Source organism: Schistocerca gregaria, chromosome 5 (assembly GCF_023897955.1).
Source record: "Schistocerca gregaria isolate iqSchGreg1 chromosome 5, iqSchGreg1.2, whole genome shotgun sequence".
NCBI classification, from domain to species: Eukaryota; Metazoa; Arthropoda; class Insecta; order Orthoptera; family Acrididae; genus Schistocerca; species Schistocerca gregaria.
This window is the reverse complement of record NC_064924.1, coordinates 456,495,711-456,520,718: the sequence shown is the minus strand read 5'-3', so window position 1 is coordinate 456,520,718 and position 25,008 is coordinate 456,495,711. Positions and strand designations below refer to the sequence as shown.

Sequence of the window (25,008 nt, the reverse complement as noted above, 5' to 3'; positions counted from 1 at the left end):
GTCTTCTTGGTGGGAAATTTTTCTAAGTTGCTGGTCCTCACTGTTACGTTTTGAATGAGAGTAACACCCTGATTTAACAAATTCATCACAAATAACATGATTTATCTTGCATTAAGGGAAATTTACTTAGAAAGTAACACTTCCCAAACCACCATTCGAAGTATTTTCCTACGACCTGTTGGAAGTGTGAAAAGTCGTGATGTCACACTCATTTACACGAGGCCCATGAGAAAGGCACATCGAAATCAGTGCTGCGTTTTGTGTTGTAAATGGCACATTTTCTTCGCAACTTAAGTTTTATTTTGGTGTTATTCTCCCATTTATGTTTTATTGCTGCAGCATTACTAAGAAGTAGTGGGCTAAAGTAAAATTCTTTGTTAGTGTATCAGTTCTTACTAGTCAAAATTACAAAAATTAACTGAAAATTAAAGCAATAAAAATTACCATGTTTTTCCCGGATTTCGCAGTGCATATAAACCCTGCGCAGGTTCAGCCCTCATTGCTGCTGGTGGGGCCCCACTATTACAGCAGTGACCCTGGTTACACTATGTCCAACTCTAGCACTACGTCATTTCTGGGACGTATGATATTAGAAACTATGTCCTGTCACAACAGAAAAGGCTTCAGCAGTGTAAAATATCACCCGCCCCAGCTATGCAGGATTGGCTACAGCCAGCTGCGAAAAGTACTTCTTAACATTTGTCGAGCTGATACTGGTCATCCCACCCACTGCTACTAGACATCACTTCCACTAGCTGCATGCTCACGGGCTGCACCTAATTCTGATGCTGCCATGACTGAACCGGGCCTTCTAGCTGGGGGTTATCTGCCGGCTGACTTAACCGACTTGAGTGTGCCTACTTGGGCGTCCATGCTTTTGACTTGCACCTGACCTGCCGAACCACTGATGCTGTACCCAAAGCTGGGGTCTTCAGTTTGCCACCATGCCCAGGTATGGTATCCCACACTGGGCTGTTATCTGGCCATGAATCTGCACCAAATGGTATGAACAACTTACTACAGAGCTTGCCATCACAGTGCAGATGTTGGAGTCCTGTACTTGCTGAGGTAATGAAATAGCGCTCTCACAGGTTGGTAATTCCATGTGTTGGCTGCCTCCTGAGGCACACACATACAGTACCACCATCAGAGGCCAGCCTGGGTGTTGATCGCAGCAAGATGAAGTTTCAACTGCTGTACTGACTGCAATGAACGAATTGGCTGTTGTTTTCTCACTGCTCTTATTTATAACCACACCCACCTAGAAGTATGTATCTTCTGTCCTATGTCATCACTGACTTGCACCAGGCTCAATACACACTCAAGCCATTTGGCCGCTGAATTGCACATCTTTTCAGTTGACATCACACAAGGCAACTTCTGTGTCAATGATGAGCTGAGAAAATCTGATCCGGCCGGGAATCAAACACAGGCCTGCTGCAGATGCACTGATCACTCAGCTAATGGGCAGACAGTTTGGTATATTAAGCTTGTGTACATGGTGTGGTTGAGTAAGATAAAATATATCACCACCCTCTTTTTCTTTGAAGAACACTGTGATAACTTTGTAGTACCCTTGTGTATCCACCTGTGCAAAGTATAATGTAGAATAATATTTCCCAACATCACAAAAGTCTTCATCTGATTTACTTTCAATGACACTTTCACAATTTAAACCCAAGGACCAGACAATTCCACCAGAAAAAATATAAATACTGTAGTTTCGTGATTTGCACAAAAAACTGTTCTTAATTTTTCCATTATTTATACATCACTATTCTCTCTAAGTTCCCACACTAGTCACGTACATTAATTGTAAGAGGCACTGAAATTCCTCATATCTGTGAGATGATGATAAAACTGCTATGTAACAAGTGATTTTTTCAGAAAGCAGAATTGCAAAATAAAACATATCTATTTTTTTCATTTATAGGCTTTGATTTTTCTAGCAGTATCTTTTTTGTAAATTACTCCATTTTGTAAATTTTTTTGTTTATTTAATGAAACCGTACCAAGAACACTGACAAATCCAGAGGCCAATAATGCTTAAAATAGAAGGTTTAACAAAATTCTTATTTATTGTTTTTTAATCTTCAGTTACAATTAAGGCATTGAATTCAACTTGACGTATCCATGGATTCTCCATGATCAATAACATTTACAGACAATTCTTCAATTTCTATGGGAAATGATGCAGCAGACAGAACAGCGGTAGTTCCTTTCTTGAAATCGTATGTTGCTTGCCTAAATGAGGGGGGGAAAATACACAATATTAGCATCATATTTAAACTTAAATGACATTAAAATTAAAAAGAATTATATATGTGGTTCATATTTAAACTTAACAAAGGCAGAAGACTACAGAGTGCTGTTGCTTAAAATAAGTTCATTGGTCTCAAATTTTCAAACTAGGGGAAAAAAAAAATTACATCCATGGGAACACTGTTGTCATTTACGGTTAAAATGAGCATTGCAATCTCTGCAGTTCTGAATGTTATCACAGGAAGCCATCATCAATATACATAAAGCTATTAATATGCCCAACATTTCAGTGGTGTGATCTGGAGACTTTCAGGCAAATAGATTCAGTTTACACATAATACTGTTTCAAAAAATAGGAAGTAATAACAGACACTCCTTTTTGGATGATCTTAACGCTTTATGAACTCTCCTAGAAAATAAACAATAGGCTGCTGTAAAACAGCAAAGTAGTAAAACTCCACTCTCTGAGTCGTCATTTAATTTATTTTACCTATGTTTCTTACCTTTCTTTCTTTCAAGTAAGCAAGATATTTGGGTAAAATTCTTTCACCTGTTTCAATGTTAGGTTTAAGCGATATATATTTAGTTCCTGACAACTCCTCATAGTCACCAGAAACTAATTGTTGACCCTGATACTATGACAGTATTTTAAATGACATAGTGAGCTGAATTATATCATGGTGATTTATGAAAACGCCAAGGAATTTAAATATGCTACCAAAGATTATGCTGATGCCCCCAATGGAGTACTGGTAAGTCATCATCTTATTGGAACATAAATAGTTACACACAGTCTTGGTGGCCACTAAAAGTTGGAAAGAAAAAATACCTTTAGAATTCCAGATATGAGGAGGAAAATGGTGTCAAGAAGCTCCTGATAAATTAATAGTGAGCGGTGGGGGGAGGAGTGGTCAGCATACCACAATGACTTATCTTTCCTCTCAGTTGAGCTATATACCAGCCATAACCATTAATTTAACTGCAGTTTTTAAACACTGACAACTTATACCAAATAATATTCACATAATTAAAACAGTGAGATACAATGCATTTTAAAATTTGTAATTTATAAAAACTCAATAACATTCAATGCTAGGTTAAAAGGATGGAATTCCCTGAGATTTCCCTGATTTTTCTGGGAAAAATATAATTCCCTGAGAATTCCAAGATTTTCAGAAGAATCACCACCCTGACATAACTCTGCAGGGTTTCAGCTTAGAATGACCAATTTCCTAAGGATATAGTCACTGTCCTAGTCACAATTGTGGCTGCATAATTCAGTCTCAACTGGAAGCCTTAATGACAGAATCCCAGTAGACTTCTGCATGAGGACAATATTTTTGCGCCAGCAAACATAATTCTGTACTTTTTCATGATGCAGTGCTCAGATACTGCTTGTTTCTCATGTCAAGATAATTAATATGGTGTATGGCATTTACACAATATTATTAAACTGTATGTACGGACTGACCACCTGCGCTCACAAAGAATTTTATAAATCCCATGAAACCTGAGACTTGAGAGTGAATATATTGTGTGAGGATGAAGGCTATCTATGTTATTAGCTGCATTCCTGCAAAAAAATAAATCACAGCATAGCTGTAATATGCATTTGAGCTTAGTGAGGTAATACCATCTCAAGAGTTCACTGGATTATGACATTCAAAAGAATGCTACATAAAATAATGTTGCACAGAAAATAGTACTGCCATCTGGGTTAACGATCGCCCTTTGCTGGTAACATTGGCCCAGAGGGAAAAAAATGCCATACATCTCACACATATAACAACAAATATTCACATTTCTTGTTTTAAGGATGGTAACATGAGCTACATTCCTTTTGCACTGTTTCTGTAGTTCCATGAATCTGCTGCTGCAGCAGCACTTTACGTATGACAGGGCTGTTGGTCAGGGCAGAATAGTGGTGATCCAGCTTTTATCTGCATGTGTGTTACTGGAGTAGTTTTGCTGTTTGTAAGTTCCAGTTATTGCTTCACATGTGTGGTTTGAGATGTACAAAAAGTAATCCTAGTTCTTCATTTTGGATTGAAATAAAGACTACATTTCACAAATACTAAATTTCATAATGGGGATAACATTGTCCCACATTTTGAGCAATCGACCTGAACAATTTTAGGCTGAAATTTTGTTTATTTTCAAAACTATCAATTTTACTTTAAAAATTTATTGCTGTTTTAAACAAAATTATTCCCCGTCAAGTTGAAAAGAGCTTCCTGCGCTACTTCAAATGGCTCTGAGCACTGTGGGACTTAACATCTGAGGTCATCTGTCCCCTAGAACTTAGAACTACTTAAACCTAACTAACTAAAGTACATCACACACACCCATGACCGAGGCAGTTGTGCAGTTCCGAACTGAAGCACCTGGAGGCGCTCTGCTACTGCGGCTGGGTCCTGTGCTACTAAATGAACTGATGAAGGTCCTAAAAGGGACCATGATCCACAATCTTTTCTCCAGCTTTGGTAAATATGGAATTGTCTCATTAAACAAAGGCTCTTGAATGTTTGCTGTTGTGCAGTTCCGGACTTAAGCACCTGGAAGCGCTCTGCTACTGCGGCTGGCTCCTGTGCTACTAAATGAACTGATGAAGGTCCTAAAAGGGCCCATGATCCACAATCTTTTCTCCAGGTTTGGTAAATATGGAATTGTCTCATTAAACAAAGGCTCTTGAATGTTTGCTGATGAAAAAAATGAATTTACATGGTAGGAGAGGCAGTCTTAGAGCAGCTAAACAAAAAAAAAGAATGTCTATTTAACATCCTCAATTGATGCTAAAATGTGTGTTACTGGGAAGATGACGTGGAAAAAACCAACCCAAGAAGCTCCTGAGAAAAACCTATTTTATGTTCTTGAACTGGACAGGTTTGTGTAATCAGTTTTGATAATATTTAAATTGTGTTACACTTTTGAAATTATTCACCTAATAACATAAACTAATTAATATTTTCCTTACTCATTTTACCTCTTTCAATTTTTTTTATACACTGAAATTCTTGGAAGGTGTGGGACAAATTCACCCACATGAAGGTAACATTATATCTTTTTTTGCGGACATGAACAGTTTCTGAACTGTTGTAACATCAGTTTGATTTAGTTGCAAATAACATATGGACACTAGAATTTGGTACAACAGTTTACCAGCACCCTGTCAACTAATCAGTTTTACATGTCAAAGGAGATGAAAAAATGAGCAAATGTCGCCCAAGTTGACCGCAAGCAAAGATTATCACCTCCCACTCCAACCCCCAATAAATTTTAGTGCTATGAAGTTTATGACAAAGCACATTTACCTCTTTCCTTTAATGTTGGCTTCATCATACGGACGTAAGTAGTCAACACTGCCTTTTCGAATGACGCACAAGTCAACATTGCTTCCTGATCCTAGATCATTGAATATACCTGCTGCAATTGCATCTCTCACAAGCTGTTTGCCTTCTTCTTCCTGAAAAAGAAATTAACAGAACAACAAAAATCAACAACTGAATTTTAAGGGGAAATAATAGCTTGAAAACGACAGTATTCAGCCAATGAGATAAGCAGTCCCCTGTAACAAAGAAATGCTTCCTTCACTGCTGATCAGGTCCTCAGGCAGATGAGTCATCATCATCATCATCATCATCATCATCATCATCATCATCATCATCATCATCTAAAATAACTGAGCTTCGTATTTCTCAGACGGACAGGTTGAGTTAGGTATGTAGTTATGTGTACGAAAAAATTGTTTGTTCAGAAGCTGTGTGTTCCACTTGCTACACTTTTATGGTAAGATGTTTTCAGTGATCTGTAACACATAGTCCAAGTTTTATATTCACTCTTAGAATTTTGAGCAGAAGCGTTTCTCCTGTATACACATGAGTCTCTTAGTGAACTCATTTTTATGTTGACAGAATTCTATCTGCTAGGAAGTTTCAAATACATCAGTAATTAACTTCCATTAGAAGAAGACCCCATTAGACGTGGACTTGTTATCTGCATTTTCACATACATACGATATAAGTTTCCTATTCAGTGTTGTCATCTGTTACCCATGTGTGGAGGAAACAGTAATGCATTACCAAATCTCTAATGTGCATCTTCTGTCAGGTTTGTCATGATGTGAATCATCAGTTTAGGCCAGCAGAGCTGTGAAGTTGCACTTCACAGTATCTGTATTTAAAATGTTGGGTAAAAGGAAAGGAAGGGTGCCTGCTGAGGGGAAAGAAGCATGTACGAATGTAGTATTCATTAAAAACAAAGAAGTTTTGGATCACTATGTGAAAGGTGAGCATATTGTTGAAATTCAGTATGTTTTGAGACTTAGAGAGCCCACTGTGAAAACTATTCATGACAATACAGAATCAATCTGAAAAACTGCTCAACTCTCAACTGACTTAAATGTGACTACAGTGACCAACTCTCACCTGCATACAATGGAAAGATGCACCACAATCAACACCACACATCTCTCTCTGGAGCCGCTACTCAAGTTAAAACCAAGAACTTGTATACAGATTCAATGAAAGAATAGGATGTCCCAGTGCCTTTCTTGGCCAGCACTGGTCAGTTTGATTGCTTCAAGCATCATTGTGGCTTTCACAACATTAAAATGACAGAAGCAGCAGATGATATTTGAGCCCAATAATTTAAAATGAGGTTTAAATACATTGTGATAAAGATTACACTGTGAAACAGTGAGGCCCTTCAAATGAATGTTAAGTGTTAGTGAGAACATTCCAACTATAAAGGATTTGCATAAAATAAATCCATCAAGGAAACGGAACTGACTACAGCACCACCACTTTCTTCCCATGTAGATAATCCAGAGAGGCCATTTAGATGTACATAGACTTTATGAAAATGATTTTAGCAGAGTACTGTTACCAGCATTACATTTTTAAGTGTGTAAATTTTGCATTAAAATGTATTTCAGGAAGAGGATAACGGTTATTTCTGGTAAAAATATTAAGAAACTCTGCTATTTTAAAATTGAAATATGTGAGTAAACAAGAACCTTAGCCCCACATACTGCATATAAAACGGCTCTCAATTCAAATGAATTTGGTATATGTAACAATTCCGTGGAATGTAAATCTCGTGCGTAATGAGATTTACCTGTACCTGAGACTAGCATCTTCTGCAAGACGTAATACACACAAAACCACAACATTACAACTAATTGGGAAGAAAAGACAAAAGCATCAAATAATAGTACTAATAATCAAAGCCCAATCCTTAAATTAAAAACTTTGTGGCAAGTATCCTGGTTAATGTTATAGACAATTCCGCTTTTTGTAGCCTCATACAAGCAGGAAAAGTGGCTTTAGTAAGTAGGATGCAGTGTGGTGTGTGTGTGTGTGAGAGAGAGAGAGAGAGAGAGAGAGAGAGAGAGAGAGAGAGAGAGAGAGAGAGAGAGAGAGAGTTTGCTACCTTTTCAACAGATGAGTTTTTGTTTTTACTGGAATGTCAAGCAGGGAAACAAACTGTTTTTGTACTAAAGCAGGCGGGGAAAAAAACCCCAACGCATATGTATTTCTTCAATAAACCTATTGCCCGTGTCCAAACCCACACATCTGATATTTCAACATTAGTTTTAGCATGTATATATGCAAATCCTAATGATAATTGCACTGAAACTTCGATTTTACATTTGTCATGATTCTACACAATAAATTCATAGTCCTGTGAAAAATCCTGAAGATCAATGCTAAAAATTCTCCAATTTTATGCTTCTTCCTAGTCAGGTTTACCTCAATTCTACACTTTTACTCAAGTCTCACTTGACTTCACCCTGTTTTCTTCCTATTGACATTTGATGTGACTGAACGAATTGTAAGTGGCATAAAACACAGCTGGTTTGCACGACGTGTGGTGGCTCAGTTAAGGAAATATTTTAGCCCACTGCGGAGAGGGGAGATACGAGACAGGAAATGAAACGTAATCCACGAATGGCTTTGCCAACACAACTTGCAACATTTAACTTCAGCACATTATTATGGTACAAATACTGCTAAGTTGTGGCACCAATGGAAAAACAGGACAGTCAACACAGAGTGTTTCAGACTGAGCCAATATGTGATGATGGGGCCAGCTGCCACATTTTCTTGTGCCACTTTTAACTCAATCTGTTCTTTTTGTATGTATTTCTGGTGAACTTTGCTCAGCAAAGCAATTGATTGTCAACCTTTTAAATTCAAACTTTGAGTCTCGAAGAATATGCTTGGTCAGACTCAAGTAAACATCTGCCATTTCCAGCTAGTGAGCTCTTATTGGCTGGTGACATGTAGGGTCACCCAACGGCCAGTGCAGCAACCACACCGCACAAAATAAATTTACAGATCTTAACCAAAAAAACATTTGGAATTCTTAATGTACGGGATTATAAGGTATAAACAGGCAAAGAACTATAGGTCTAAGTCAGTGCGAGAATTTCATTCTACTCCTCCCATATAACAACTTTATCCACACTCAATGTCAACTGATGTAAGCAAATTGCAAATCTATGCGCAAACAGGAAAGAAATTTCATTATGTTAAGTCATAAATAGACATATTAGGAGAAAAGTGGGTTTTGCCACTAGTGATGCTATACGGTACGTAACTGAAAACTTCTGCTAATGATATAGGAGGTAATTGAGCCATTTCCCCAACACACTACTGTCGCAAATTATACCGTAAAACATGCAGTTTTGAGGGTTCTTTCATTTTATGTTCACCTCGAAAATATAAAAAATTTATAGCCTACATGGCTAACCGTGAAATACAGTGAAAATTGCCAGATTACATCTTGGATGTTTGTTTCCCACCTGCTGCCAAAAGCTGCATAGCTTGGTGACGTCACACTAATGCAGTGGCTTCTAGCATATAGTGATAAACGGCAAACTTACAGAGCAGCTTGTTTCAAAGTACATCTGATGTGATTGGCATATAACAAGTGGAATGACCCCACTCCCACTTAGGTTTAATTTAGATAGTTTTACTTCATATGCCCTTCACTAGCATGCATTAATTTCACTTGCAGTAGTTCTGCTCGGAGCCTGCTGACATGTCTGGAACTTATTGTGCTTCTACTGACTGCAGCCAACGTAGGCTACATCATTTGCTGTGTGTGACACCACATTTAACAAGCTGTGTTCAGTAAACATTTGTGCACTGGCTTGTTCGTTTTTGTTACAGCCCTCAATGGTGTTTAATGTGTTGTAATGGCAGACAGATTGTTTTAAATGTAATGGATCATTGGGATAGAGACACAGGCTTAACTTTGTTGGTGTAAGTAAGCACTACATTGAAGAAAAACTTGTATGTATATAAGGGTTTTCATGAAACCTGCAGTGTTTGCACTACGGTAAGCGACAACTTCAAAGTGACCAGGACACTCCACTTCAACTACTCGTTAGGTTTCGTTGATTAACCACCTGTAGTTGACACCTTTGCTCACTTCTCAAATGCTTCAGATTTAAATAATGGAACAGTGCAATTGGTATGTATTTTTGTATGCTTAGCACTACAAGCTTCGTGAATTTATTCACATTGTCAAGTGCAAATATTTTGTGTGCTGTTTGTAATGTGTGTTCTGCCTCTCTTGCTCTGTACTGTGTCATCTTTTTGAGGTTAAGGTACTGTACTGTGCCTCCTACACTGTGCAGAAAAACTCTCTCTCACATTGTGTTTGTAAGTTCACAAACAGTATGAGTGACAGTCTCTCTCTCTCTCTCTCTCTCTCTCTCTCTCTCTCTCTCTCTCTCTCTCTCTCTCTCTCTCTCTGTGTGTGTGTGTGTGTGTGTGTGTGTGTGTGTGTGTGTGTGTGTGTGTGTGTGTGTGTGTGTGTTATAACATCAGAAAGACAACTACAGTACAAGAGAAACAACACACTACAAGAATACAAATGTGAATATTTAATCACGACAAAGAGAAATTCTGGAAATGCATCGTGCTAAGCACGAAACAATACCTAAGTGGTGCAGTGTTTTATTATTTAAAGAACGAATGATGGTTGCAGGCTTCCCAAACACACTGACTATGATGAATGAAATTGAGTCCAACATTTCTGCTTCCCTCATGAGGTCGGAACTTCTTTGAGAAGCGGTGATACAAAATGTTAAGTGAAGACATTCTTAATTATTCCTGAGATCACTTTTTTCATTAAACCCTGTTTTATTTTACATGTTTTGATTATAAACTATGAAAAAATATAATAAGCTTATCTCATCGATTTTGGTAACCCAAATTTTGTTGCTGGTTCACAATACATTGCAGATAATTAGTACCAATGTTAATAAACTATATGTAGTAAATGCCTAGACATGGAAAATGATGGCATTTTTTTCTAATTTGAAGCAAAATTATCATTGGTTTAGTTGGTAGGAAGTGGCAGCAATGTGTCCACTGGCTATGAGTCTGATATGCAGCTTAATTTCACTAATATATATGTAACAATATTGTATGCTTATTTCTACCCCTACCAATTCCCCTCTAAGGCGAGCCAATTTAATGTGTACGTGTCATTTTTAGCAACGAGTATGTGACACTCAATTATCAGCTCTTGGAATCGGATCCTTGAATGGAAAAAGAGATAGTTTATTCATTTTGAAAGTTACATTAAAGGAGGATAGTAAGAGGCTTCTGGTTTTGATGTCCCAGAGTTTATATATGCAACACATTTCTACAGAAAAATTCATCTTGGGAATAAAATTATACTAGGATATATTAAATTTTCACAAGGTTGAGATATACAGTTTCTTTACAATAACAAGACCCTAGTACTTCTTTTCTTCAATAAGAATACTACAAGACTGAAGACAAAAAGCTATGTATGCATGCATGTGTGGTGATTCCTTTTGACCAGGCTTATTTAAGGCTTTGAAGAATCAAAACTAGTTGGAACTGTCCATTGGCCAAATTTTGAACAGCTTTCACTAACGGGAACTGGGAGAATCCCTGTGTGAAACGCATTTGTGTGATTCCAACAGTTGAAACTCAAGTTCGAACGAACCTACTGGAGGTCTTTGCACTTGCATCACCAGAGTATGGGCACTACCCTTGGCTACAGGAGGAAAACACACACCCTCCACAAATTGGATTCTGACCCCTTTCACCGTACTTCCCAGTTTTGGTTTAATTCACCATGTTCATCAATGTTTGTTCTTTTCTGGGTGAAAAAAGAAAGATCTTTCAAAAACAAATGTTTTGACATATAATTTGTGGTTGTAGCACGTCAGAAAATAGCTCTATTACCTTGTAGCCAGTTACCAATTTCAATTTTTGATGTGTTTTTACTTGATGTTACACATTTGATTTTTAAAGAACTGGTTAAATTCATTACCACAAATTATGGTAAAAACATTTAACTACACAATTAATTTCCTCCACTTACACAGATTTTATACACGGTATTGGAGAGAATTGCAATTTTTAATCATATATACCAATTACACATGTTTTTGCTTTTTTTAAAACGGTTTTTTGTTTTCTACGGTTCCATATTTTCCTCAATTTTGCTTTTTTTCTGGAGTACATGAAAACATAAAATAGGAGTTGCACTGAAATCATCTTGTCATAAACACAAGACACAGAATAAAGGAAGAAATTAATATTTTATCCATTGTGAATGAAACATGTCAACTGTTTACCTCCTAAATACAACAATTAGAAACAAAATCTAAATATGATTTCAGGTGAGATTTAGAAGTCATTTGCTAATGCCTGAAACTTACCGTCATATCTGGTTTCCATCTTGATTCAAAAACTGACATTGCTGCCAATGATCCGGAGCCCATTGTGGCATATGGAAGCTTATCTGATGACCCATGAGGATATATGCAATACAAATGTGGACCTGTATTGTCTACTCCCCCAAGTACAAGAGCTGCACCAATGTAGCCCTGCAGCACAATAGAAACATGATAAAATCCCTCTGGATTCTGAATCACTGAGAAGACAACTATTGTAACTGATGTGCAAAATGTAATTACACACTTTATTTGTCTGGAAAGGCTCTAGATTGCTGCTTTCTGTAGAACAGATTACATTTAAACAACTTTAATCAATATTGTCACAACTAACTACCCATTTACAGCAGTTTTAATTATAATACAAACATGATGCTACCATTCTTAAAGCTAACTTTACACAGTTATGGCTACTAAATGTGTATCCATGAATTAAGTTCCAATATCAAGTTATCAGTTTGCATGTTTCGTCACATCCTACACTACTGAAATGTGTTCCAGTAACTCCCTAAGAGCCAGCAATATGCATAGAGTTTACTTGATTTGGCTGTCTAGTGCATAATGAATCTGTACACTATCAGATGTGGTTTAGTGGCAAAGTGCCAACTACTAATCCAAAGATTTTGGGTTTGATTATCGGTCAATTCTAGGACTTCTTTCACATCAGGGAACGTTTGCTGATGTGAAAAATGCTGAGATGCATCGTAGTTCAGAATAAGATGTGGCCAGAAACATCATACAGAATTTGAATCCTCTGATGGTGAAACTGTTCAATCCCATAAATGGTCAGACAGACAAAAGTTATCTAAAGCAACTGCAACAAGAATAGCATTCCGACTGCCAACAAAGCACTCAATGGCTGAATAAAAAAATCTTACAATAACAGGCAGTCAAATGAAAACAAGAGAAATGGAAATAAACTGTTTATTATTTCAGAAGTAATCACTTTAACTGTTTAATACAGTTACCCCACTGAGACAGAACAGCCAATGCCTACATGGAAATAGTCTGCACATGCCTATGGAACAATGGCTGTACCTATGAGTGCACCTCTTCATCCGAATCTAATCATACAGCAACAAATTTCTGTCTTCAGGGCTCCAAACAGGTGGAAATCATTTGGGGCGAGGTTGGGACTGTAAAAGATGTATAAGGACTTCCCTGCAAAACTTCCACAGCGTACTCAATATAACCTTGGCAACATGTGGGCTTATCTCAATACATTCTAATTATTACTTCAAAAATTTTGTCAAATCATTGAATAACATTATTTCTGAAGCTAACGATCAGCTAACTTTGAACATGAACTGCAAGGCTCTTAGATTATATTACTTGCTTGAGTTACATAAAAAAGGCTATCTCAACAGTACAGGTGTCTCATCATTCTCACCTCCCTGTTACTTGCTAGTGGGAGAAAAACATTACATTAAAAAAAAAATCCAAATCAAAGTTTGGAACTATAATCTCCAGTCTTGTTGGGCAAATTAAATGATTTATAAGTCATACACTATTATTTTTTTATATTGTTAGTTTGTTCCTAGTGTGTCAACCAATGGGAGCATAGGCATACTGGAAGAACTTTTGCAAAGATGTAAAATACGTACCTGTAGTATGGCATTTTCTGTTCCAATTCCCTCCCTCCCCCTCCCCTTCACTACATGAAATTTTTATACAGAACTTTGAACACTATTATAAAACAAAAATTCTGTAATGAGAATATACAGGATCAGATAAATGCAGGAAATTTGTAGGTGTGCTGAGCTTATTGATCAGTACAACTTGCTATTTATTCTTCGAACACAGACTCCCAAAATAATAAACTGGATTGCAATGGAGTGCGGAAGCCAGGTTAAAAATGAAAAGGTCAAATGAGGAAAGAAAATCAAATGTGACCACCTGCGTAAAAGGTTTTTTTTTTTTTTTTTTGTACATGGAGAATACAATCAAAAAATATATAAAAACAAACTCTGTCCTTTCAGATTTAAACACAAATACCATTCCTAGACAATACTTCTAGTGTACATACCACTAAAATGCCAAGTTGTATTTTTCAATTTACAACAATAGGTACCATTGTGTCATTCCCAAATAAATGGAAAACAGAAGATGGTACAGGAATTTTTTTGGACACCTCACATTCCTATAGACGTTGGTGTGCTTTGTCTTCCTCCAACCTGAAATTAGCTTACTAACTCATTTATACAGGAACATACAGTCTGATGTGGAATCCAAACAGCAAAGCACCTTGGCATTTCTAAAGAAACAATCGGGGACTGAAATCTGAACCTATGGATTTGTAGTCTGGTTCCAACACGAAACACTCAGTCTATGAAGGAACTGACCAACCTAGCAGTGAAAAGTGAAATACAACATTTACATGTAAATAACAATTTTTTTATGAAGTAATTTTTGTAACTCAATTTAGTTTATATGATGTTTAACACAGCAGTGATATCTCCAAAATCTAATTTTGGAAGGTCTGCATAAACAATTGCAACTTATGTAAGACTCAAATATTTTCTAGTCATCAATTACTTTAGATATATGAGCTAGGGCTATAGACTGACAATAATGCTGTCCTAACTTGTATGTTAAGTAATATGCACATGAGAAACCCACTATGGTTATAATTTGTATTGGTACATTTGCTTCTGCAAGGAAGACAGTTGCTGTTCATGCTCGAGGTCATTAGTATTTATTGACCAACAGTAAATTACTTAGAAAATTTGATATTGCTTATGGATGACAACAAAAATGTATAAGGAGCAATAAAATTATATATATTGGAGGCTGTCTACTCAATATACTGCTATTTTCCTGATGCTGAGTGCAGACTGGGTAATCAAAACTTTAAATTCACTTTAGGTGTCATTACTTAAAATAGAGGACAAAATCTGTTGTCACCCCAAAAGCTGCCCCTATCCAGAAAGTTGTTTTTTGTCAATACCTAGCATACAGATAGTCATAGTACATTGTTAGCTCACATTTTATTAAGAGCACTTTATCTCACCTCAGTGGTTAGGACGTTATGGCACGGCTGGGTGGCACATCCTACCAACCACAGCTTCTTTTTTGTTATTTCCAGCTACTCAGCCTTCTAATAAAACATGATCCTACCCATTAAACAGGTGAAAACATGTAAAATGATGAAACAGTATACCAGAAGAAAGATATTTCGAATCTCATCTCCTCTGCTGCTGCTGCTGCTCTTGGCCCTTAAGCGTTCCCAATTCCCACCCTCCCTAGAGATGAATGAAACTAAGTAGAAATCTCTAAAATATTTAATAAGACATGGAACATATATTGAAAAGGCAAGTAGATAGATGCCATAGGAGGAGGAGGGGGTGTTCATTGCCATCAAGAAAAATGTATTACATCAAAATTGAGTCTCCCTCTGATGTTATCTGGCGTAGGTGAACTCAAATTAACCATTGGATCTTTTTACTGGCTATCCGATTCCACTGTGTCAGTTGTAGAACCATTCAAAGACAGTCTACACTTCGTAGCACAGAAATACCCAGATCACGCAATATTAGTCATTTTCTGAAAACTGTCTAGAACACATGGTTCAACAACCCATACACAGTGCCAATATTTTAAACCTTGTATCTACAAACAGGCCTGATCTTAACAGTGTCAACATGGGAGACAGGGGTTAGCGATCATGATAATGCCATATTGAGGATATTCAGCCCAGCTGTAAATAGTGTGATTATTGCAACAAATGTTTTGAGAAAACATTATCCCATTTTCAAGTCTTAAAATTTTTTTATGTCATTAGGCTTTATCACAACTTAAAAACAAGCTGCACACATGTATTGTCAACTCAAACAATAAAGCATAAGACCTCACAATCAAGTGCATCCATCATTCAATGTACAGTTGCAACTGTGGCTTGGGAAAGGTGGATGCACTGGCTTTTGATGTTTTATGCTTGTTTGAGTTGACAATACACATATGCAGCTTAATGGAAAAAAAATTTATATACTTGAAAATGGGATAACACAGCCCAAAACATGTGGCAATAATCATGCGAGTTACAACTGGACTGAATAACCTCAATATTGCTTGAATGACAATTGTATGATGGCTTCACATTGGTTATACGGTGACAATGGTTACTGAAGTTGATAAATTCATCACAAAGGCTATGCAACTTTTTATGACAGAGTGGCTAAGCAGTTGCTAACATCCTGATGAGACAATGAATGGACAGCTTTTGGAACCAATATGATGAACACAAAAGAATTATGGGTAAAGTTTGATCCGATTGTAAATCACACTCTGGAGAAGCGTGTACCAAGAAAGTGGTTAAGGGCAGAAAAGACACACTGTTGTTTAATAACAAAATTCGGAATATGTTGATAAAGAAAAGATGATTTTTTGATCCAGAAATTGCAATAGACAAAAGTCAAAACTTGTTTATCTACAAGAAGATTGATGCAGGAAGCATAAAACTTCCACCCTACTGGATTAGGGAAAGATCTTACTGGAAGCCCAAGAAATGAGCGGGCTGAAGACTTCTATCCATTCGCTTGTCGACGTGCCTTGTGTGACAATAGAAAACAGCAAAAAGGAACAATGAAGTTTTAAATTATGTTTAGACTCACTCACTAAGAGGATCATACAGGCATAAAATCATTTGACCATCACACAGACTCCCATTTGAAGGACACAAATATAAGCATCCCTGGCATAGAGAAGCAACAAGAGTTGGAAAAAAGAGTCGACAGAAGCGTCCGATCCCACGCGTCGGCTTCGACCCATGACGTCATGACGGCACCGAGTTTGGTTTGTGAGTGTGGCGTGTTTGTAGATGACGTCGTGATGTGGTTTGTTGTGGTTTCTGGTGGTATGTTCAGGATTTTCGTTTGTGTGGTGTAATGGGCTCAGTTTGCTTTTGCTCATTACCCAGAATTGTTCGAGTGTCGGCTGTGTTTGTAGTGGAATTTGTTTCAGTGAGTTAACGATTTTGTGTGAAGGTTAATTTAGTGTTGTTCGCTGTACATTTTGTGGTAATTTTAGTAAAATTAATTGATTGTTGTTTTTGTTCAGGAATGGATATGACGGATAAAATTAACAGTGCGCTGGTCAAGGGAAGCGTTCGATCCCAATGTGTGTCTGTGTATTTTGATATTGGTATCGGGAGATGTTTTTGAGCTATATAGGCCAAGGGAAGTGTTGAATCCTAATCTATGGGACCGGGAGCTGCTGTTTAGCTATATAGGTCAAGGGAAGTGTCAGATTCCAGATGATGATGTGTTTAGTGGTATTTGGGGAGTTTGTGAAGTCGGTTTTTAGTCGTTTTGTGTGGTTTTGTATGAGGGTGGGTGTCTAAATTTGTTTATATTTAGTTTGCCCCCACCCAAAAACACCCCATTTTCCGCCCTTGTCCCACTAGTGTCATTAGGCTTTTTGTGGAAAGTGTGTGTGTGTTTGTTTTTCGATGTTTTTTCGTCCTTATATCGTGTACGTACCGACTTTATGTGCGCCATATTGGAATCGTGGTTTATGGTCGTTTCCACCATATTTGTGACATCATGGGTCAAAGCAGACGGGTGGGATCGGACGCTTCCGTATTTCCGGAAAAAAAGTTGCTAGGTCCAGACAGAATGCCAATTCGATTTTGCAGAGTGTACTCTTCGCCATTGCCCCCCTGTTATTTAGCCTGCATTTCTTGCAAATCTCTCACCTAATGCCAAGGCCCAAAGTGCACAAGTCCTGTATATATGAAGAGCAAAAGAAAAGACCCGCAAAATTACAGGCTAATATCCTTAACATCAGTTTGCTGCAGAATTTGTGAATGTTCTAAGTTTGAATCTAATAAATTTCCTCGAGACAGAAAACTTTCTGTTCAAAAACTGGCATAGATATAGAAAGTATCACTAGTACAAAACTCAGTTGCCCTCTTCTCAAGGCATCCTGCAGACTGTTGATGAATGGCAAGAGGCAGATTCCACATTCCCTCATTTCTGGAAAAAGTTAGGCACATCAGCCCACTGCTGACTGTCAACAAAGGTTTGAGCATATGGAATATGTTCCCAAACGTGACACGCTCGATGGTAGCTTTAGTAACAGAATTCCGTACTTTGTCCTGGATGGCAGGTGTTCATCACAGTCATGGATTATATAATCAGAGTGCACCAAAGAAGTGTGACAGGACCGGTCCTGTTCCTTATATACGTAAATGATCTGACAGATTGGGTGAGCAGCTATCTGCAGCTGCTGTTGAAACAACTGCATCGCGAAGTGTTGTTGAGTAACTATAGGAGGATGCAGTCTGATGACTTGGACAGAAATTTCTGACGTGCTGAATGGTAACTTGCTCTAAATGTAGAAAAATGTTAGGTCAATATAGATGAGCAGGAAAAACAATCCTATAATGTTTAAATAGGGTATGAGTGGTGTGCTGTTTGACATATCTAGGATTAACATTGCGAAGTGGAATGAAATGGAAAGAACAAATAAGATCAATAGTAGAAAAGGTGTAAGGTCAACTTCCGTTTATTGGGAAAATTCTAAGACAGTATAGTTCACCTAAAGAAGAGGAGACTTGCTTTATCTGCAGCAGCAGAGACAAACGTGAATCTTATTCCTCAATCTGTTTTTATTGCAAAAAAAAAAAACAATAAGCAAGAACACTGCCGAGGTCAACAAAGTGGTTGAAACCAAACACATTTCAGGCAAGAAACGAATTACATATCATACTTCAGATTTAATAAAAAAAGCAACAACAAAATAAAATGTTTTCCTCACAAGTCTCTCGCTCAAGAAAATCCACCAAAGTCGAAAAACAAAACTACCAGAGTGTCGTTGGCACAGCATTACAACACTGTCCACAGAGACGAGACCACCTTTATACGACAGACGAGTCACAGTCCGAAACTGCCACCACTCCTGTCGATCCAGGACTACCAGCAGACAAGGTGTGTGGATGTTGTGGCTGGGATGGCAGATCCCTACAAGTCCAGGTGGCCTGTCAAACTGCATTCTGGCCAGCGGTGCACCGGTTTATATGGTCGATTGGTGGATGGATCCTCTGGGACTACTTTTCACAACATAAATGGCATAGGAAAATAGTCTGCTTGTTGATCACAACTATGTGCACTGCTTTCGATTCATGGTGCTAGGGTAGCAGGCCCTGGCTGAGACATGAAGTTGTATTTTTGTCTCTGGCAGCGATCTTGGTCGTACCATACCAACATCTGCTTTGGTTTCACTCGCTGTGAAGAAGGCATCACACATCACTGTTCTGTCGTGTGTGTTGCCAATGTCGCAGGCAGACAGGACAGATGCTGGAGAGACCAAACATAGAACACTAGTGCCACCTCTTGCGGAACACTACTGGAGTGTTTGGGATTCCCACCAGGTCAATTTAAAGGAAGACACCAAAGCAATTCAAAGAAATGCTGCTCAATTCATTAGTAGTAGGTATGACCAACATACCGGTATTACAGAAATGCTCCATGAATTGAAATGGTAGCCCCCGGAGGGAAAATGATGCACTTTTCGTGAAGCACAACTGAGGAAATTTAAAGACTAGGCATTTGCAGCTGGCTGCAGAACGCTTCTACTGCTGCCAAATCTTCTCCCAATTGCTTCAGTTTTGAGTCTCATCATGTGAAAACCAGCTCCACTCACGGTTAACGACTGACATTTGGTTCACTTAAAGTGCCTCAAGGTATGCAGATAACCTCTCACTTAGCAGGGCAGCTGCTGCACAACGTCTACATTTACATACATATTCCCCAAACCACCACACGTAGCATGGCGTACTGTACCTTGTACCACTGCTAGTCAGTCCCTTTTATGTTCAACTTTCAAATGGAAAGAAGGGAAAACTACAATCTATATGATTACATACAATCCCCGATTTTTTTTCTTCGCTTCTCAATACATGATGGTGGCAGTAAGATCATTCTGCAGCCCGTTGCAAATGTTGTTCTCTAAACTTTCTCAATAGTGTTTCATGAAAACATCATTATCTTATCTCCCATTATTCCAATTTGAGGACACTGAGCATTTCCACAATACTTGCATGACGATTGAACGTACTGGTGACAGCTCTTGCAGCATGCCTCTAAATTACATGTCTTCCTTCAATCCAACGTGTTGGGGATCCCAACACATGAGCGGTACTCAAGAATGACTCGCTGAGTGTTTCCTATGCAGTCTCCTTTAGAGGTGAGCTACACTTTCCTAGAATTAATGCATTAAACCGAAGTCTACCATTCGCTTTACCCCACAAACCAACTTCCCTTTATTTCACATCACTCTGCAATATGACGTCTAAACATTCAATCAATGTGATTGCATCCAGTAGTAATATTGTATTCAAACAGTATAGAATTGTTGTTCTTTTTTATCATCAGTAATTTACATTTTATATAGATAAGGGTACCATACCGAAATGGCAGGTACCACATCGAAATCGCAATTAATCAGCCTTGACACAAAATCTAGTCTTACGCAACTAGGGACAGTTGGTGAAGAACTCCTGCATGGGTATAGATGAAAACAGTGGCATCTCAGTCTCTGTGCAAAAACTAGAGCAGTGAGCAAAATAAGAAAGTAAATGGTGGTGAGGTACATTCCCTACCAGATGGATAGATAGAGTGTTATCCACATGACACTTATCAATACACCCATTGTATCCTATGTCTGTTGTAGGTGCTTTCACTATTTACAGAACATTTAACACTGACTTTTGCGTTAACACATATCATGAAATCTATTTTCCATAGTAGTATTTGCTATGTGTGGCACGACACACACAATCCAGCTGAGACCACACAGAAATTATTGAACTGAAAAAGTATGTTATGCATTCTCTTTATGACCTGTTGACTGCCTGCCAGTTATCATTTACATATGACACTGACAAATTTTACGAAACCTATTATAAATGAGATCCTGATTTGTAATGCAAGTGAACAATAAATGCTCCTTGAATAGTACAAACTGATAAAGCCTATTTGCAGCACCAAATACTCACCAACCATCCTGATAGCAAGATGCAGCAGTGTAGTGTACTAATGTCGGCAACGTGCAATCTATCTGCACAAGCACAATGAGTATGCAGATCATTTTTTAATTAAATCATAGAAGAAGGTGGATGGATTAATTTTTATTCATAATAAGAGTCGCATGTTCGATACATTAAAAAAACATTGATCCGTCTACCATCTTTTTTTAATTAAAAATATTGACACACCTACCTCCTACAATTATTTAATTAAAAAACATAGTTCCACCTACATTAGCACACTTTGCCACCATTACAGTAAGTAAAATTCTACCCAATACTGCAAATAATATTTTTGATAACCAACCAAGTGATACAAAATGTCTGACAGGCACCAAAGTAAAATCTGAAAACAAAACGTTCAACAACTCTTATTCCATAAAAGTATTTCTATTGCTGGAACGTGTAAAAGGTGGTGGGGTGGGAATTAGTAACTGACATCTGTATGTTCTAAAAAATCTTATAGATGTCCAGCATGCAGTCATGTTTACAAATTAATTTGCAACGTGAATGTGAAATTACTCGTTGTACATCTGTACAATTTCGCATACAAATTATATTTGAAACATAAAACTAAAAGATACCTCTCTTCCACAGATGATTGTGGGGCACATCAAAATGATAATACTTAAGCTACTGCACCGACGCAATGTCAAAGGGAAAAAACAGTTTACATTTATATACTGATTTATTTCTAATAAATAGCTTATAGTGACTAATACTAAAGTTTTTTTTCCTCACCTGGTATCTAAACAACATCTGCTTAAGCATGCGATTCGCTGTAACAACTGGAACAACTCGTCCAGTATTCAAACGATGAAGTTCTAATTGAGAAGATATCATCTGAGTGGTCATTTCAGTATCTGCTGCTGTTCCAGCGCCACAGCAATACATGTTCGGTGCAAGAAAGTGTATCTTAGAGCAATTTTTATCCGACACAATTGTATCTTCGGTAGCTCTAGTATCTGCTCCCAGTATAACGCCATCTTTATATATTATGCCAACAATCGTCGTACCTGTCTTCGTGGCTTTTGGAGCAACAAAGCCTTCTTTTAAAAGAAATGCATTCCTAAATACAGGAGAGAAGAACTTAAAATCAAATAAATGACAATGCACTTTTGTTAGTAGGTAGGCAACAAAGCAGACCTCCACGATTAACATGTTTTTATACTACAGGCACAAGGTAAAAAAAAAAAGATTGTATTTTGTAATTCGCTAAATTTACAGACCTTCTGCAGTTATCAAACTGAAACCCGGGACGGGAAACATCCGGACACACAACAGACGCCATGACAATCAATGATACTCCTGAAACAAGCAACAACACAGCACGAATTCTTCTTTCGCCACCAAAGATGTTAGACCCACAATGTTTGACAGAACATAACCGTCTTGCGCCAGTAAAATCCCTGGCTACGCTGACGCTTCGGGCCATAAATTGACATTACATGAGCATACACACTCAGCTTCAGAGAACACCTGCTGCGCGCATTCTAACATTCTACAAGTAGCTGATTATATGTCAAGACGTTTGCTACGCCTGAGAATCTCATATCGCTTGCTTGTTCTCATTTTGCTGGTACTCTTTGCTATATTTTATTTTATTTTATTTTATTTTCTCTTGCATTACTTTTGTTGCTCATACTTACTTATTTCTTATACAGTTCATGCTGTTAGATAGCCGAATAAAGTAAGCAGTTTCAAAAGGATGTAGGTGCAGTAGTTATTCGGAGACTTGCATGGGATAGAGTAGGCGGTCGCTGAACATTGTTTGTCGGAAAATCACGCTATGGAGTATGACCGCACGAGGATTTTGGTACAGGCGTCGAGACAGCGTTGTTAGAGAGGCCATCGAAATTCGCACCAATGACGACCTCATTAACCGTGACTGGCTATATTCTTAGCAGGGCTTGGGAACCAGCGATTGGGTTAATCAAGAGTAAATCGAGCAAACGTATAGTTGTGACGCCGTCGCAATCTGTTCCACCACGCGACCGTGGCGCGGGACGCGGACGGCGGAGGGAGCGCGCCACGGGCGGAGGGTGTTTAAATCGGCCGGCGCCACGACCGAACCCAGTTCCCCCTGAGCAGCCATAGCGTACGGATCTCCGTGCAGGCTCGTTCACAGGAGCTCAGTCCGTCAGTTCACCTGATGAAGGCGACATGTTTGATCGCCGAAATATTGTGCCCATTGGACACTATAGACCAGCAGTACACCCGTGGATATTTTGATAACCAGGATCATGTTTGTATTCAGAATTTTTCTGTGTACAGTGGTGGAATGGAATCAGAGGGAATTCTCAGAATATTTCAAAGGTCAGAAGATAATTATGGTGTATGGTATGTAAAGTACCTTGCAGATGGAGACAGCAAAGGGTTTGTAAATGTGTTGGAAAATATGCCTTACGGAAGAAATGTAGAAATTGAAAAGTTAAGAGTGTGCTGGTCATGTCCAAAAGAGGATGGCCACACGTTTACGTAAGCTAATACAAGATATGAAGGGGAAGAAGCTCAGTGATGGCAAACCAATTGCTGGTCAGGGTCATCTTACTAAGGAAGAGATGGACAAACTGCAGCTTTATTATGGGTTAGCTATAAGAAGGAATCGAGACAATATTGAAAAGAGCACTCGGACTTCAGGCCACGAGTGGCCTACCGAGACCATCCGACCGCCGTGTCATCCCCAGAGGAGGATGCAGATAGGAGGGGCGTGGGATCAGCACACCACTCTCCTGGTCGTTATGATGGTATTCTTGACCGAAGCCACTACCATTCGGTCGAATAGCTCCTAAATTGGCATCACGAGGTTGAGTGCACCCCGAAAAATGGCAACAGCGCATGGTGGCTGGATGGTCACCCATCCAAGGGCCGACCACGCCCCAACAGCGCTTAACTGGTGTATCCACTGCGACAAGGCCGTTGCCTTTTGAGACAATATTGAGGCCATGTAGAAAGCAGTATGGGCTACTTTCTTCCAGAAAGCTTCTACAGATGACCATCCACAGCATGCTCTCTGTGACAGTGGTGTAGACACATGGTGTGGATACAAAACAAGCAATAGCAAATGGTGAGACTTGCACACACTATGTCTCCCTACCATTTGAGGTATTGGAAGCAATTAAACTCATATACAGGGACCTAAGTGAAACTAAACTATTGTCATGGGGCTTACATGGAAAGACACAAAATGTCAATGAATGCTTAAACAATGTAATATGGGAATGCCTGCCTAAAACTGAGTTTGTTGGTATCAATACCATGAGATTAGGTGGGTTATATGCAGTTATTTTCTTTTAATGATGGGCCAGTTAGCAGATATGATGTTTTAGAGTTGTTGATTGTTGGGACTAACTCCTGGCTTAAATATGAGACAAGCACTGATTGTAATTGATTCCTTGAGAGTGGCTGAAGGCGAAAAATGGGTTCTTGAGGCAACTATGGAGGCCAGAATAGCAAAGAGGAGGAAAAAAGGAGAGAGAAGACGAGGGACACACAAACCAAGAATATTATGCAACTGGAGGGTTTTAAGAACAACAGAGGTGAGTAAGACATGAAATGTACCTTTAAACATTTCCCAATAATCAAATTTTCTGACATGTTTATTTTATGCAAATGAAAGTTATTTTAGCCAGAAGTCTGAAATGTTTTGTGAAATTTCAGTCTACTATTTGGAGGAAAGTAGACTACAGACACCAGCTTACTATCACCAGGAGGAAAAATATACCCTTATTAATTATAAAAAAATCAGCTTAATTTTGACTGTCTAATTTATGTATTTATAGTATAAAAACTATTGATTGAAAACATTTGATTGTAGTCTACTTTTTAGATAACCATGAAATAAATGTGTGCACAAAGATTTAAGCATCTAAGAAAAGTAGTTAATAAGTATACAGACTTCAAACATAGACTGGCAGAAAACAATTTTAAATTGCTGACCGACATAAATATTTATATAATAAATTTTATCTCAAAGCTATTCTGATTAGTCTTA

The 25,008-nt window shown here is 38.2% G+C and overlaps 1 protein-coding gene across 1 annotated transcript; it reads right to left on the bottom strand.

Annotated features, from left to right (window-relative positions):
- Positions 1-2,052: 2,052 nt before the first annotated feature.
- LOC126272553 (proteasome subunit beta type-7-like) lies at positions 2,053-22,349 on the bottom strand. Its single transcript, XM_049975472.1, has 5 exons — positions 22,244-22,349; positions 21,756-22,083; positions 11,975-12,142; positions 5,574-5,725; positions 2,053-2,244 (listed from the first exon to the last, which is right to left on the bottom strand). Exons 1-5 carry the CDS (start codon positions 22,303-22,305, stop codon positions 2,118-2,120), a joined length of 837 nt encoding a protein of 278 aa, XP_049831429.1. The 5' UTR covers positions 22,306-22,349; the 3' UTR covers positions 2,053-2,117.
- Positions 22,350-25,008: the final 2,659 nt, after the last annotated feature.